The following is a 12,984-nucleotide window of genomic DNA, read 5'->3' on the forward strand; positions in this document are numbered from 1 at the left end:
AAAATACCACGACCCCCGACCCCTGCCCCTAAAACTAAAAATGCCCCCGCCACCCCACCCAGCCCCTAAACCACTCCGACCCCTAAAACTAAAAATACCTCGACCCCCCACCCCTGCCCCTAAAACTAAAAATACCCCTCCCCCAAACCTAAACCGCCCGACTCCCCACCCCTAAAACTACAAATACCTCAACCCCCCCACCCCTGCCACTGAAACTAAAAATACCCGACCTCCCTTCCCCCACCCCTAAACCGCTCCTAAAACTAAAAATAACCCGACCCCCATCCCACCCCTAAAACCTAAACCACCCCAACCCCACACCCCCAAATACTAAAAATACCCGACCCCCCACCCCTAGAAATAAAAATGCCCAGACCCCACCGCCCCAAACCTAAACCACCTCGACCCCCACCCCTAAAACTAAAAATACCTTGACCCCCCACCCCGCCCCTGAAACTAAAAATACCTCGACCCTCCCAGCCCGCCCCTAAAACTAAAAATACCCCGACCCCCTTCCCCGCCCCTAAAACTAAAAATAACCCGACCCCCGCCAAACCACCCTGACCCCCAAAACTAAGAAGATACCACGACCCCCCACCCTGCCCCTAAAACTAAAAATACCCAGATCCCCCACCCCTAAAACAGCCCCACTTACCTGACTGATCACGTTGTCCTTCTCATCCGAATCCCTTCTTCTGTGCCTTAACCACGCATGTGCGTGATTCAGCACATGCGTGGTTAAGGCACCAAGCAACGTAGTCGTGGTTAACGAAAGCGTTGTTCCACTTTCGTTGTCCACAACTTTGTTGTTACGGAGTTGTGGTTAAGGCCACTTCCCAACAATTATATATGCCGTTTTCACTGCTAACTATATTGTGCACAGAGTGTTGTACTCTGTAAAAAAAAAAAAACTGCCGATTCTTTAGTGCAGTGCTTCCCAAACTTTTTTGACCCGCAGCTCCCTTGACAAATTAGCCGTGGGCCGTGGCTCCCCATTACAATACTAATTGAGACAACACATTTTTCCACAACCGTCGGTTCCTCATTATGCCACAGGACACCAGATGTTTTTTACGTGACTGGAGACTTTAAAGTACTTCATTTATCCACTTTGGAAGAATGAAAAGCTAAGTTGGCGACTTCAGGACTCAAATTTGTGACCTACAGCTCACCATACATTTGAGGTGTGAGCACTGAATTCACTAAGCTATGCAGCCTCTGAAACATTCCCACTACTTGATAATATCTTATAAAACACACACAGATAAGATTAAATGAATATATTTTGGGCAAGCTATCACTGAAGATTGAAAAAATGCAACTTAGAGAGTGTATGAACTATGATCAAAGATACAAATGAGTTTGCAAAGGTTGCACAGGGATGTGGATATGAAATTTTCAGGAATGAAATGATAAACAAGTGAGCCTTAAACTGCTTTGCATTATTTGCATGTTTGAAGTTTGCGATGTTCGCTGCAATGCTTTCTTAAAACATATAAATACATTGCACGGTCATAAATCACATTCTTAGAAAACCCTGATTCTTTCTTTTGGTAGATGCAGTTTTCATTACTGACCTTTCATTGCTAAATGCATGCAATTTAAGCTCTCTAACCTGGGTGTGTGCTAATACTGACATCTAGTGGCTCCAATAAGAACCCCAAGTTTGTTTATACGATCTGCTAAAACTTCACTGCTGTGCAGCATTGATAGTTTTGTGATCTTGGCGACCTTGGCGCCCCTGGCTGGTTTTGGCAGCTCACCAGAGTTCCGCGGCGCACAGTTTGTGAACTACTGCTTTAGTGGATAGGGTTCTTCCCAATTCTTCTTTCCATCAAAGTTGCCCTTTAGATTTGGTTAAAGTCTGCTCCCTCTCCAACACGGCATACAGTACAGATATAAGGCGTGTCATCTGATTTAAGGAGTATCCATTTTTCAAAGGTGTCTTGGGTAGTCCCGCTCCCTGTGAGTCCCAGGGCCAGTCACCCAGTGACTAAAATGGAGACATCGGACATGATCTAAGTCAGTTAAGGAATAGTCAGCTTTTAGTTGCTCGAAGGGGATAAGCACCTGAGAATCAAAGAGGGACCCCACCCGCTTGCAGCCACCATCTGGCCAGTTTCGGAATTGTCCTGTCTGCATCCCAGGGATTAAGGCAGGGTTGGCTATGATCAGGATCCTAGGGGAAGGGAAGGTCGTTAGGCCTGCCTTGATCGCTATGAAGTCCCATACTTGCAGTGTTGAGCTTGCTCCGGGGAAGAGTACAGGCTTCAAGCACTATGCTTATGGGGAAGCCAAACCTCCTTCCATATGTGAGAACCCGCCACAGATTGGTCCATAAAGGTCCAGTGCTTCTCAGAGAACAGACGGTTCCATTCCACTATAAATCGGAGTTGAGCCGCTTAGTAATACCAGAGCAGCTAGGAGACTGCCAATCCACCATTCTCTTTTTCGGCAGATACCCGCGGAATCATTATTGGAACCCGGAGACCCCCCCACTTAGTCATTACTGAAAGCTGGGGACCTAATCTGTTAATATTATTTAATTTTCTGAGCAGTCGCAGACCCCCTGAGGAAGATTAGCGGATCCCGCGGGGTCCCCGGACCACAGGTTGGGAACCACTGACCTAGTAGATCCACCTTTGCCCTTAGGCATGCAAACGTATGTACCAACTTGGCAACTTACGAAGGAGGAATAGACATGTTATAGACCATACACTTCTCTAAATGATCTAGTGAGAGGGGAGTGTTATGAATGTAACAGAACCTGTCAGGGAGTGTCAGGCATTTTGATTTATTATTGCGTGGTTTGCAGCCTTTTGCCACAGATGCACACAGACAATAAATACAGTTATTTTTAAGGCTCTATTCTACGCTGAATTAGTCAGAATAAATGGAAAAGTAATGTTGCAGAAATTAGTACAATTGTAAAAAATGCAACAACACAGAATGTGAAAATTATGAAAATGGGCAACATTTTCCATAGTGCATGTTGAAGGTCAATAAAAGCTTAATTGTAGCATAAAACGCTTGTCATATGATGTTTTAGTATTTAAATATAGTCATCACACATACATACCGGAACTCATTTTATTTTCCACAATCCACAGACTTCCTGTCTTGAAGACAACATGAGTTGTGTATATTTGAAAGGATTTGTATTAGCCAGTGACCTTGGTGCGGTTACATGAGTAACTGCACAGCTCTATACTTAGCCTGGAGTTGAAGTCTAACTCTGTGCCCGGAATGCTATGAACATCTAACTAGTACAATCCAAGCCAGTTATTTTGAGAAAAATAAACCTTGTGACTCTTGATGTCAATTTGGAGAAATACCATGACAATGTACTTGCATATTCATTTTAAAGCTTAAAGCCATTATGACTTTCAATCATTTAAATGAATACATGAATATATTAACTAGAAACATACTATCAGATTGTATGATAAATGTAGCACAGATTGATGACCATAAATGCATTAGTTATTTCAAACAAGGAATTACTTATAGAGCCTAAGATTTCAGTCCGTAATTGAGCAGGTACACTATATAGGGGCGCTCCCAAGGCACACGTAAGGCAAAATATATAGCACCCTCTATCCTCTTCATGTACCAACCACCCTTTATCTTTCTTATGCCCTTACCTGCTTGTTCTTGACCTCCATTCCTGGCAGCTGCCTCTTTTCATTCCCGCCTCACTTTCAACAACCTCTCCCACTACCCTGTCTTTGATCTGTACAGGCTCCACATTCTCCCCAGCAGATGATCTAAGAGTAGTTTCCCTTTCACTCCTGAAACTCTACTTTCCTGCTTACTCCTTTCTGTCTCTCCCTACCTGTATTCCCTGCTCTTCTTTTCATGCACTAGATCTTTTCTGATGCAAATCTGTTTACTCCTAATATTTTAATGTACTGCCTGTGACTATGGTCTCCATGCGAATTTTTAAATATGTAGCACATGGCACCTCAGGTGGCAACAGCGTTGTTTTATAATAATCGTGAATGAAATGGAGAACTCAACCCCCAAATAACTGCTACCCCCTTCACTTCATGCAGCAACTGCTACTCCCTGGTCTGCACTGCAGCTGCGTCACCTCCTGTGCTGGCACTGCCGGCACTGCACTAGTGTGTCTGAACCACCTTTATCTGCGCACCTGAGACTTCCCACCTGATGTTGTTAAGTCCACCTCAACCCCCTTTCCTTCCGTTTTTCCTCTTAGGCAACTGAGTGATTCCACCAGCCCCTCCTGGCCCTCTGCAAGTGCTTTTTAGTCAGCCACATCGGCTCTGTGCGACTCTTTTCACTTCATGCGCACCTGCTTGGGGGTGAGGCCTGCTCCTGCCACCTTCACTCACCTCGCCAGCTCACTCTTGGCTTTGGAGTTACCCTGCGCACCCTTCCCCCAGCTACCTGTGACCGGGTGGCAAGGTGGTGAGCATGACGTACTGCTGCCACCAGCCTCTGTGGACGCTGCCTACCTGGTCAACTGACTAGAGTGTACTATAGCCCATCTCCCTCCACTCTTGGGCTACCTGGCTGTCGCACCTACGCCTCCCGGAGCCCATGAAGAGCTGTTAGCACTTTGACTGACACTTCACCCAGTGCCAAAGCACACTAGCTTGCTACACATAAATTGACAACACTCGACACCCGATCTACTAAGCTAAATGTAAATAACAGAAAGGCCCACTGCCCAAACACTACTGCTCCGTGATTAACTGATTGGTGTTCAGGAACAACAAAAAGAGGAAGGTTCCACTGGTCATTAGTAACAAATATCTCTACTAATGTCGCCCTCACAGATATCCAGCAATCCGATGGCAGGGCAGCCATTAGACTGGCCACCTTGCCCAAAAAGCCGTAGGGTAGAAGTCGGTGGGGAGGGGGTAAGTGGGAGGATTGGGTGACTGCCCTAACTCCCTTCCAGGTTCTGGTTATGAAACTCGGGACTTCTGATTATGACTTTTGCAGATCATTTTTCATGCCTCTTTCGGGTAAGGGAGAAAAAGGATCAGATTGTTTTATCTGGATCCTTCTTGAAAGTCAAGTTTATGTCTGCTCTTTTTCTGATCTCACATGTGTGATTTCTTGCACACTCAATAATATATATTGTTTCTTGTCTCTTTGCGCAGCTTCTCACCCAGTAGTCTATCCTGACATATTGTTCAGGATCACACAAGAGGATTCAGTTTGCAGAGATGAGTGCAGCTCAGTGGAAACTGAAATCCGTAACCGTTCCAGTGCATGTGAGTTTAATAATTGGACATTGCAAGTAAGTTGAATGCTGAATGGTAGTTGTATGAGGCTTTCCCCTCTATTAAACTCAGAACTACAACCTGTTGTATTAGCTTCAGTTTTATTTATTATTAATAATTTTTGCAGTTTCATGTAGCGCAAACTATCCATGGGTTTAAGAGTCCTTCACGTGAGCACCAGACATTTTATAATAGAGCCAGACTTCAGATTGTGTTATTAGGCATGAGGAGGTTAAGTGATTTGCCCAGCTCAGAATCACAGGATGTTGAGAGTTGGCAGCTCCAGCCATTATGCCACATCTCCTCCACCTCAACCCTAAACTTGGACAGAGAGGGTAAGTATTGGTCGGTGAGAATGGGGGAGATGGCCACTTTTAATTCGGCATGGGGTCTCGGAGATCGGGTTTGTTCTAGAATGTTTAGTAAGTAATATCCATAATATTTATCATGGATCTTTAAAATCTTATTTATTCACTTTTTAAAACAGGTTTTCCTGTTGTGAGTTCAGTCTTCTCCCTAGCATCCGAAGACAAAAAGCTGCGTCACATGAACTATCAGAGGAAAAGAGAGAGTATTAATCATTCCTCAAGTAAGTGAGAGGTTTGCATGGGTAGAAGAAAATCCCAATGATCAATATATATTTTTGGTTATCTGCCCTGGAATCCTTACATTTGTAGAGTAAAGAGAGAAATGGACCAGGTTCCAATATTGCACATGAGGCACGTGAACGGGGGCACCAACTTCTTGAAGGCTTCATCGCTTCTACGGCCAGACCATGACGTTGTAGTTTGACCATAGCTTTTGGCTAGTTGTACAGGATAAACAGGAGAGTAAAATAGTAGAGGAGGGCTACGAAACAAATGGCCAGTTTAATTAAATTAAAAGGCTTAGGGGCACTTAGCTAGGGTGTCACAACAGGTAAAGTTTTCAAGCAGGAGCGAGTGGCATAGACATACATTTGTGGACAGACATCAGTATGTGTCTCTTCAGTTAGTCATCTGGGTATCCAGTGAGCCATTGATCTTTATTAACTGCCCTGTGCAATTTAAAAATCTCTCTAACACTCACTGATAGTGAAATCCAGAGTCTTAACATAGGTAAGAATTTAGGGGTTTAACCAACACATTTATATTTCAAATGTATTAACCCCATGTATGCCGTCAGTAAACAAGAGTTCCTCCCTGTAAGTGACACTTGTGTTTGAGCCTCCTGTCGACTGATTTTGTCCTGCTGAGTAATGCTCAATCACAGTCTAATCCAGTGGGTCAAAATAACATTTTAAAAAATCGTTCCATCTTGATTTTCTCTGTGACAAACGAGTGTTTACTACCACAATTCCCATGGTAGTATGAGCGGTAAATCTGGCCATGCACTGACATATTTGGGCGGGTGATGTTGCCCAGTTTCTTTATTTTCTTTACCTTTGTCCTTTGTCTAATGACCCTAATCTTTCACTGACCAGAAGGGACTGCAACCTCTACATTTTATTTTGTGTTTCAGAAAGTTTTACATTACATACCTGGCTTGGTGAGGTTTAATTCCATGTTATATTAATTTACTCACTTTTTATTCCATCCATGCTACAAACGCTTCCTTTCAAAGCACATTGGGTTCAGTGATCAGCTGCTCTAAGATGCTGACTCCTATAAAACTGATGTTTAATTAAGTTGTTTTTCGGATTAACTAACCATCCTTGGCTATCCACCCAGGTTCATTTAAATACAATACAAGTAAGGCATATGTTCTCTGTCTTGAGGGATAACATCTGATTGGCTCCAAGCAGTTCAGTTCACAGATAACAAGCTGCACAGTGTAAAACACCTCCATAGTTGTGAGACTTCTAGGGAAATGTCCAGAAGTATAATGAGTACAGTATTACGCCCCCAGCAGTTATCAGTGATCTATATACCTTCTCGACTTCCAGCACAGACAACATGTTTTCCAGGCCAAACATTTCTTAAATCAGGGATTCCACAGAAAATTCCATTTTACCAGTGTTGGTGGCCTCGGGCACCCCTGTAATCCTCAGGTTGTTCCTGCGGGGCCTCGCTTCCAAGTTCTCATTTGTGACCTGAATCCCCGCCAGGATCTTTTCCATGTTGAGGCACTTAAATGTTACCGTATGTAGGTCAATTTTGGCTGTGGAGATGTGCTGTTCCGCCTTAGTTATCTGCAAGTTTTGCTTGTCCAGCTTGGTCGCCATATAGTCCATACATAGATTGAGAGTATCTGTTTTCCCATCTATAGATTGCAGGCTTTGCTGCATAGCTAACAATGTTGCTTCCAGCGCAGTTGCCCTTTGAGGAGGGGAGTCCTGGTCAGGGTCAGAGAAAGTGTATGGTTGAGATCTGTGAAGACGTCTGGCCTCGAAAGTGAGAGACAATTAATGCTTATCTGTCTTCCCCATTGCAGCACAGTGGCTCAGATCAGTTCCAGTAGGGAGCAGGGGCACGGGGCAAAGCACGTATGTAGCACAGCAGTGGGAAGCGGCCCGTATCAGGGATGGGCATGTGTCTCTTAACAGGTGCTGATCACATCCTCAGGTTTGCTATATAAAACTGTTCACCCCGGGTGTCTCTCAGGCTCACCAGCTCAGAGGGTACGATCATCAGCAATGTGCCATTCCAGCTCAAGTCTCGCTGATTGAGTACTCAGCATGGGCCTCCTGGCTCCACCAGCTTTTGGGGGGGGGGGCAATATCCTAGGGTCCCCTCAGTCCATACAACAACAGTGCTCACAGTACAGTCTTCCTGTCATCAGCAGATCTGTCCTGCTGTGCTTAGCACATCGCTACTACCCCAGCAGGGATCTCCCCCACAGACGCCTCTCCTGTTCCATGCCAGGGTTGGAGATAGGGCCTCAAGGGTATCCATTAGGGCGCTTACCTCAGGTTCCAAGAGCTAGCAAATTTGCGGCCTCCAGGAGAGAATCAGAGAGCTGCGCACATAGCAACACCTCCAATGCAGGCCCCCATCTTGGGCCTGCAGAAGACCTCTCACTGCCTTCAGGCCCCGCTTTGTCTGGCCTGCGACCCCTGCTCCGTCAGTTGGCTTTATGCAGAACTCTTCATTGCCTCACAGCTTCTCTCCAGCACCACTCCACAGTGCGGTCTGAGGGGGACCCGCACTCCTGGGGCCGCAGGCTGCGCAGCTGCACAACTAGCCACTGTCAATCAAGGCTGAAGAGTGTGGCCTCTCCCAGTGCCACACAGCCAGGCACGTCTGGCCGTGACCACCAGCTGCTCCACAGGCACCACACTTGCAACGTGCCTCACCTCTCCCCAGCCGCAGCCACGAGGACAGCCAAGCTCTGCTCCTTGGTCTGCCTCCAACTCCATAATATTCTGGGGCCCGCTAGTCACCGACCGCAAACCTGAACTCTCTATTCAGCTGCCATTTTAGGCTCCGCCAAGCTGCACCATACAGAGCTATGCAGGGTTGGCCCTATTGCCCTGTGACTCCGATTTTCTTGCTCTCTGGGGATAGGCAGGTTCACTAGGGCCCCTGCGCGTCAGGCCATCCCTTTGCAGGTGGGATGGGTGCCTGTTTGTAGGATTATGGACGGATATTAGAGCTCAGTTGGCAGAACTGTGCTACTGTGCGGCCATCTTGCCGTGGGCTCACTAGCGCCCCCCCCCTCCCCCAAGTCATGCACATTTATGGACATTTCTCATTGTATAATGCATCTCAGCGATCTCCAACCTTTTCTGTAGTGAGAGCTACTTCTGATAATTGAAAATCATAGTGAGTTACTGAAGGCTAAACAACTCACACATTCTTACCAGACATCCCCACAGCCAGCTTCATTGACTTTAAGCATAATGTCCATAGAGCCAAATACTATGGTTTGAACAAAATACTAGGGGCACTATGGCAGGGCTGCCATGTGTGTTAGTAAGAGCGTGGTCTTTGGGGGATATATAAACCTGTGTGAGTATGAATGGGATATGTGTGTATGGGTGACCGAGAGCCTGTGTCGTACGTACCTGTGGCACAGGATATACTTTTCACTATATGTGGCACCTTCACATGTATAACACAAATATACAAGTATTTATTTAATGGGAGAAATTTAAAGTGCAGAAAAATGTTCTCCAAAAATGTTAAAATTATGTAACAGTTTTCTGCACTTCAAATTTCTCCCATTTAAAAAAACACTGTATTTTTCGCTTCTACATATGGCACAGTGTCTACTGTGCAATGAAAGCAAGAAGCCTGCTGTCTGTAGAGGGGACACTTTGAAATGGCAGAAAATGAAAACGAAGTTAACTTAATCATTAAGGTAACTTATGCTTTTAATTTTAGCAGCATTCAGAAACATAATTTTGTTCTCACACCCCAATATTGAGTTGGCAACGACTTTTAAGAGTTAAATACCTCGTTTTTTTTCAGTTTTTCACCTCTGTGCCCCAGCTGCAGCCTGACTCATAAATCTGACCGAGGACTGCTCATTATCAGGCCCTGCTAACCTGAAGATAATAATGCAAAACAGACTTCCCTTAAATTTAAAAGGGCAATGTGGCCCGGTCCTTATTTAAAAATGAACTCTGGGCAACAAGCTACTCTGAACGTGTCTGGGAGCTACTGGTAACTCGCAATCAACTGGTTGGAGACATCTGTCTAAAGGATTTGTTCAACTCAACCCTGCCTAGTCTCCAGCCCTTTCTAAGGATCCATCAGAGAAAATAGCCATTTCTTTATCAGTGGCATTCTTGACACCTCAGAGGAGCAAGAGCTGTGAGCAGAAGAAAACGAGAGCTCAAATCGTGACAAGTATTCTCAAATAACCCTATGGCCCGTACAATCACCTAATTTCCTTTCTTCCGGGAGGAGAGGATTCAGTCATCACAAAAATCCCTTATCAGCCTAACTTGATAGTTTTCAGGTTTCTTGCCTGGAAGTATTTATTATTTCCAGACTATCACGTGAGGAGGCCTCTACACCCACCCTCCTTCTCTGAATCCTCTAGACAGAAGAATCTTTAGTCCCAAGTAGTCCAAATTTCATGATGGTACCAGATGCATCCTTTCCTGATACTTCACAGAAAATAGTTTTTGAATCTGTCTCTTACAGCTAATCCTAACTATTTTTGAATGTCCTAGGCAAAATGAGAGTGGGGCAGTATCATAGGAAGTTCCCTTAAACATCCTAGGGTTCAGAGATGTCCTTCAAGGCTTTTAGGGTCACAAGGTGGAGTCTTCTACTATCACATTAAAGATAAACCTTGCGCTGCTCTTCTTTTTCAAGGAAAGGGATGTCCTGATTCCTGAAGAGATTTAGACTGACAAGAAAAGTATAGTTGATCTTCCTATGCTCTCAAAAAATGTTTCACTAATCTATACTCCTGGCTAGTTGTACAATTCCCTCACCACCTTCTAGAGCCTTCTGGCACTTCACCAAACTTTGACCAATTTCAGTAGTTTCAAAGAGCCATGGGCATTTTAAGTTGTTGCATCGGTGTGGTGGATCCTATTTGCTGGTAATTTAAATGACACAGATACATTTTGTTTCTCACTGTAATTATCAGACGGACCCCTGGTTGCTGATGATCCATTTTTCCCAGGAGGAGGTGGGTCATCTGTATCAGTGATTTCAGGGGGCCTGCCTCTTTGTGATCCGCCTTCATGTTTACAGACTATTGAATTTCAGTGACCACACGTTCCTCAGAATATTGTTTAGAATTCTCCATTGGTCCTATCTATGTGCATGACCTCAGGCACCCAGTGGACTTCCTACTCCACATCAACATTCAGACTTAATTCATCTACTCACCTTTTCTTTTATATCAGCAAGTGGTCCTAGTGCTGCTCCAGTGTCTTTGGTTGCCCTCCTTGGCCCCTAGCACCTGATAGTCTGACACACAGACATTTGGGACTGTCTTTCTGTTAACCTACCAATGCTAGATGCTGCCTGAAAATAATTCTCAAGGCCAAATACACACAAGTGGCTATGGTTGTGCCCTGGGACTTTGGAAAAGAGTATCAGTTCAGTAGCCTATGCGCTAAATGCCTAGGTAGGTTTGGGATTTAAGTGAAGTACTGTAGATACCACCTGACATCTATTGGAGTATAGGGAATCTGTTGTTTTATGTAACATTTTCTGTATGCTGCTGTGGTTAAGCAGAGTGAGACCTTACTGTGATCTTTTCAGTTACGTCTCATTAGCCTTCACAGTACTGAGCAGCAGTGACATTCACCCAGTGACCTAGTATATTTTGTTTTTGGTTGGATTTACCTCTATGGGTGTTACAGTGAAACCCAAACACCCATTACCCAAACAGGTCATCCTAACCTTTCAAGCTCTTGTTTCACATAGATGAGTTCTTCAAAAGAGTTTCTGGTTGTAGTGGCACTCTGGACCCACAGGCTCAAGCCACACCCACTGCAAGCTGGTATTTACAGGCATAATCCAACCACACCTTCAAAAGATAAAATCTCATACCTGAAGTCACAGCCCTATGACAGTCAGACAATAAACTCACTTTGGACATGGCGTAGTTGCATCTTGGTGGTCTGTGTTCAGCATTCTGCTGTGATTTAACCATTTAACCCAGCATGGATCAACCAAGCTCTGCTGCAATCCTCATACAGCTCTGCTTCCAGATCTGTGTATGTAAATTGTTAAGTGCATTATTCTGAAGCACACTTGGAGATGCATCCTCAAAGTTTTGAATTTACGTTGTGCTTAGATTGCATCTGTAGCTTCCACTAGATCTGCAGGGCCGCAACTTTAATTATCTTGCACACCTAGTTGATTAAGAATAAGCATTTGCAATGCTAGTACATCCGGCTTCAAAATACTGCACTCAGTCCTGACAAAGGCACACCTCTCACCGTGCACTCATTCGGGCACACTACTTACACACAGGCATGTCACTCAGGCACATTACTCTGCCTTCATTCACACACCTCTCACATTGTACTCATATTGTACTTGTAGGCTCACGTTTCACCAGGCACTCACATGGCCACAGATCTCACTATGCACTTACACAGGCATACACCATGGCCTGGACTCCCATGGGCATACTACACACCTTGCATCTACACATCACTAACCCTGAACTCATGCAAGTATTGTTCTTACCCCAGCACTCACAAAGCACACACCACATTCTCACAACTACTACGTACATCCTGGACCCATACCAGTGCAGAAAAGATGAAAAGCAGGTGGGTGCCAGGGGATACACAGGAGGTGGAGCGTGTTAGTGCTAGGGAAAAGGGCAGGGGAGTGCCACAAATGAAGGTCAGGTGAGTGCAACAATAGATGACTGGAGTCCACCAGGATAAGGATGGCAGTCAAAAAGAGGTCCATAAATAAAGGCAGAGGGTTCCTGCTGTGGTAGCTTCCAAAGACAGATGTTAAAATAGGAAGGAGGTACAGTATCAATAAAGTATATTCTACATGTATATCTGGAAAAAGGCAACAACTATTACACGTGTGGTAGCAATGGAAACAGAGTCCAGCACAATCCTTCCCAACAATGTGATCAGTAAACAGAACTAGAAATATAGTTTAATGTGCTACTACAGGCAGAACCCCTGCTGAAAAAGGTGCAACCAGAGACGCTGCCTAGGCAGAGACTGATGCTACATTAAAAAAATGTCTGTAACACATACTGAATACATTTAATTGAAACCACAATAACAATAGAACTAATTTATTTAATCACAATCATATAGTAGTAAAACACTACAGAGAGGTATAACTCTAATACATGTGCATTG

The 12,984-nt window shown here is 44.7% G+C and overlaps 1 protein-coding gene across 1 annotated transcript in view; it reads left to right on the forward strand.

Annotated features, from left to right (window-relative positions):
- Nucleotides 1-12,984, forward strand: part of LOC138298954 (zinc finger protein 248-like) — a 117,468-nt gene that overhangs the window by 28,523 nt on the left and 75,961 nt on the right. The window contains exons 4-5 of the mRNA XM_069236916.1: nt 5,133-5,246; nt 5,743-5,844. Of these exons, the coding sequence (XP_069093017.1) occupies nt 5,133-5,246; nt 5,743-5,844 (216 nt within the window). The remainder of the gene's footprint in view (nt 1-5,132; nt 5,247-5,742; nt 5,845-12,984) is intronic.

The sequence above is a fragment of the Pleurodeles waltl genome, chromosome 1_2 (genome assembly GCF_031143425.1).
Source record: "Pleurodeles waltl isolate 20211129_DDA chromosome 1_2, aPleWal1.hap1.20221129, whole genome shotgun sequence".
Classification (NCBI taxonomy): Eukaryota; Metazoa; Chordata; class Amphibia; order Caudata; family Salamandridae; genus Pleurodeles; species Pleurodeles waltl.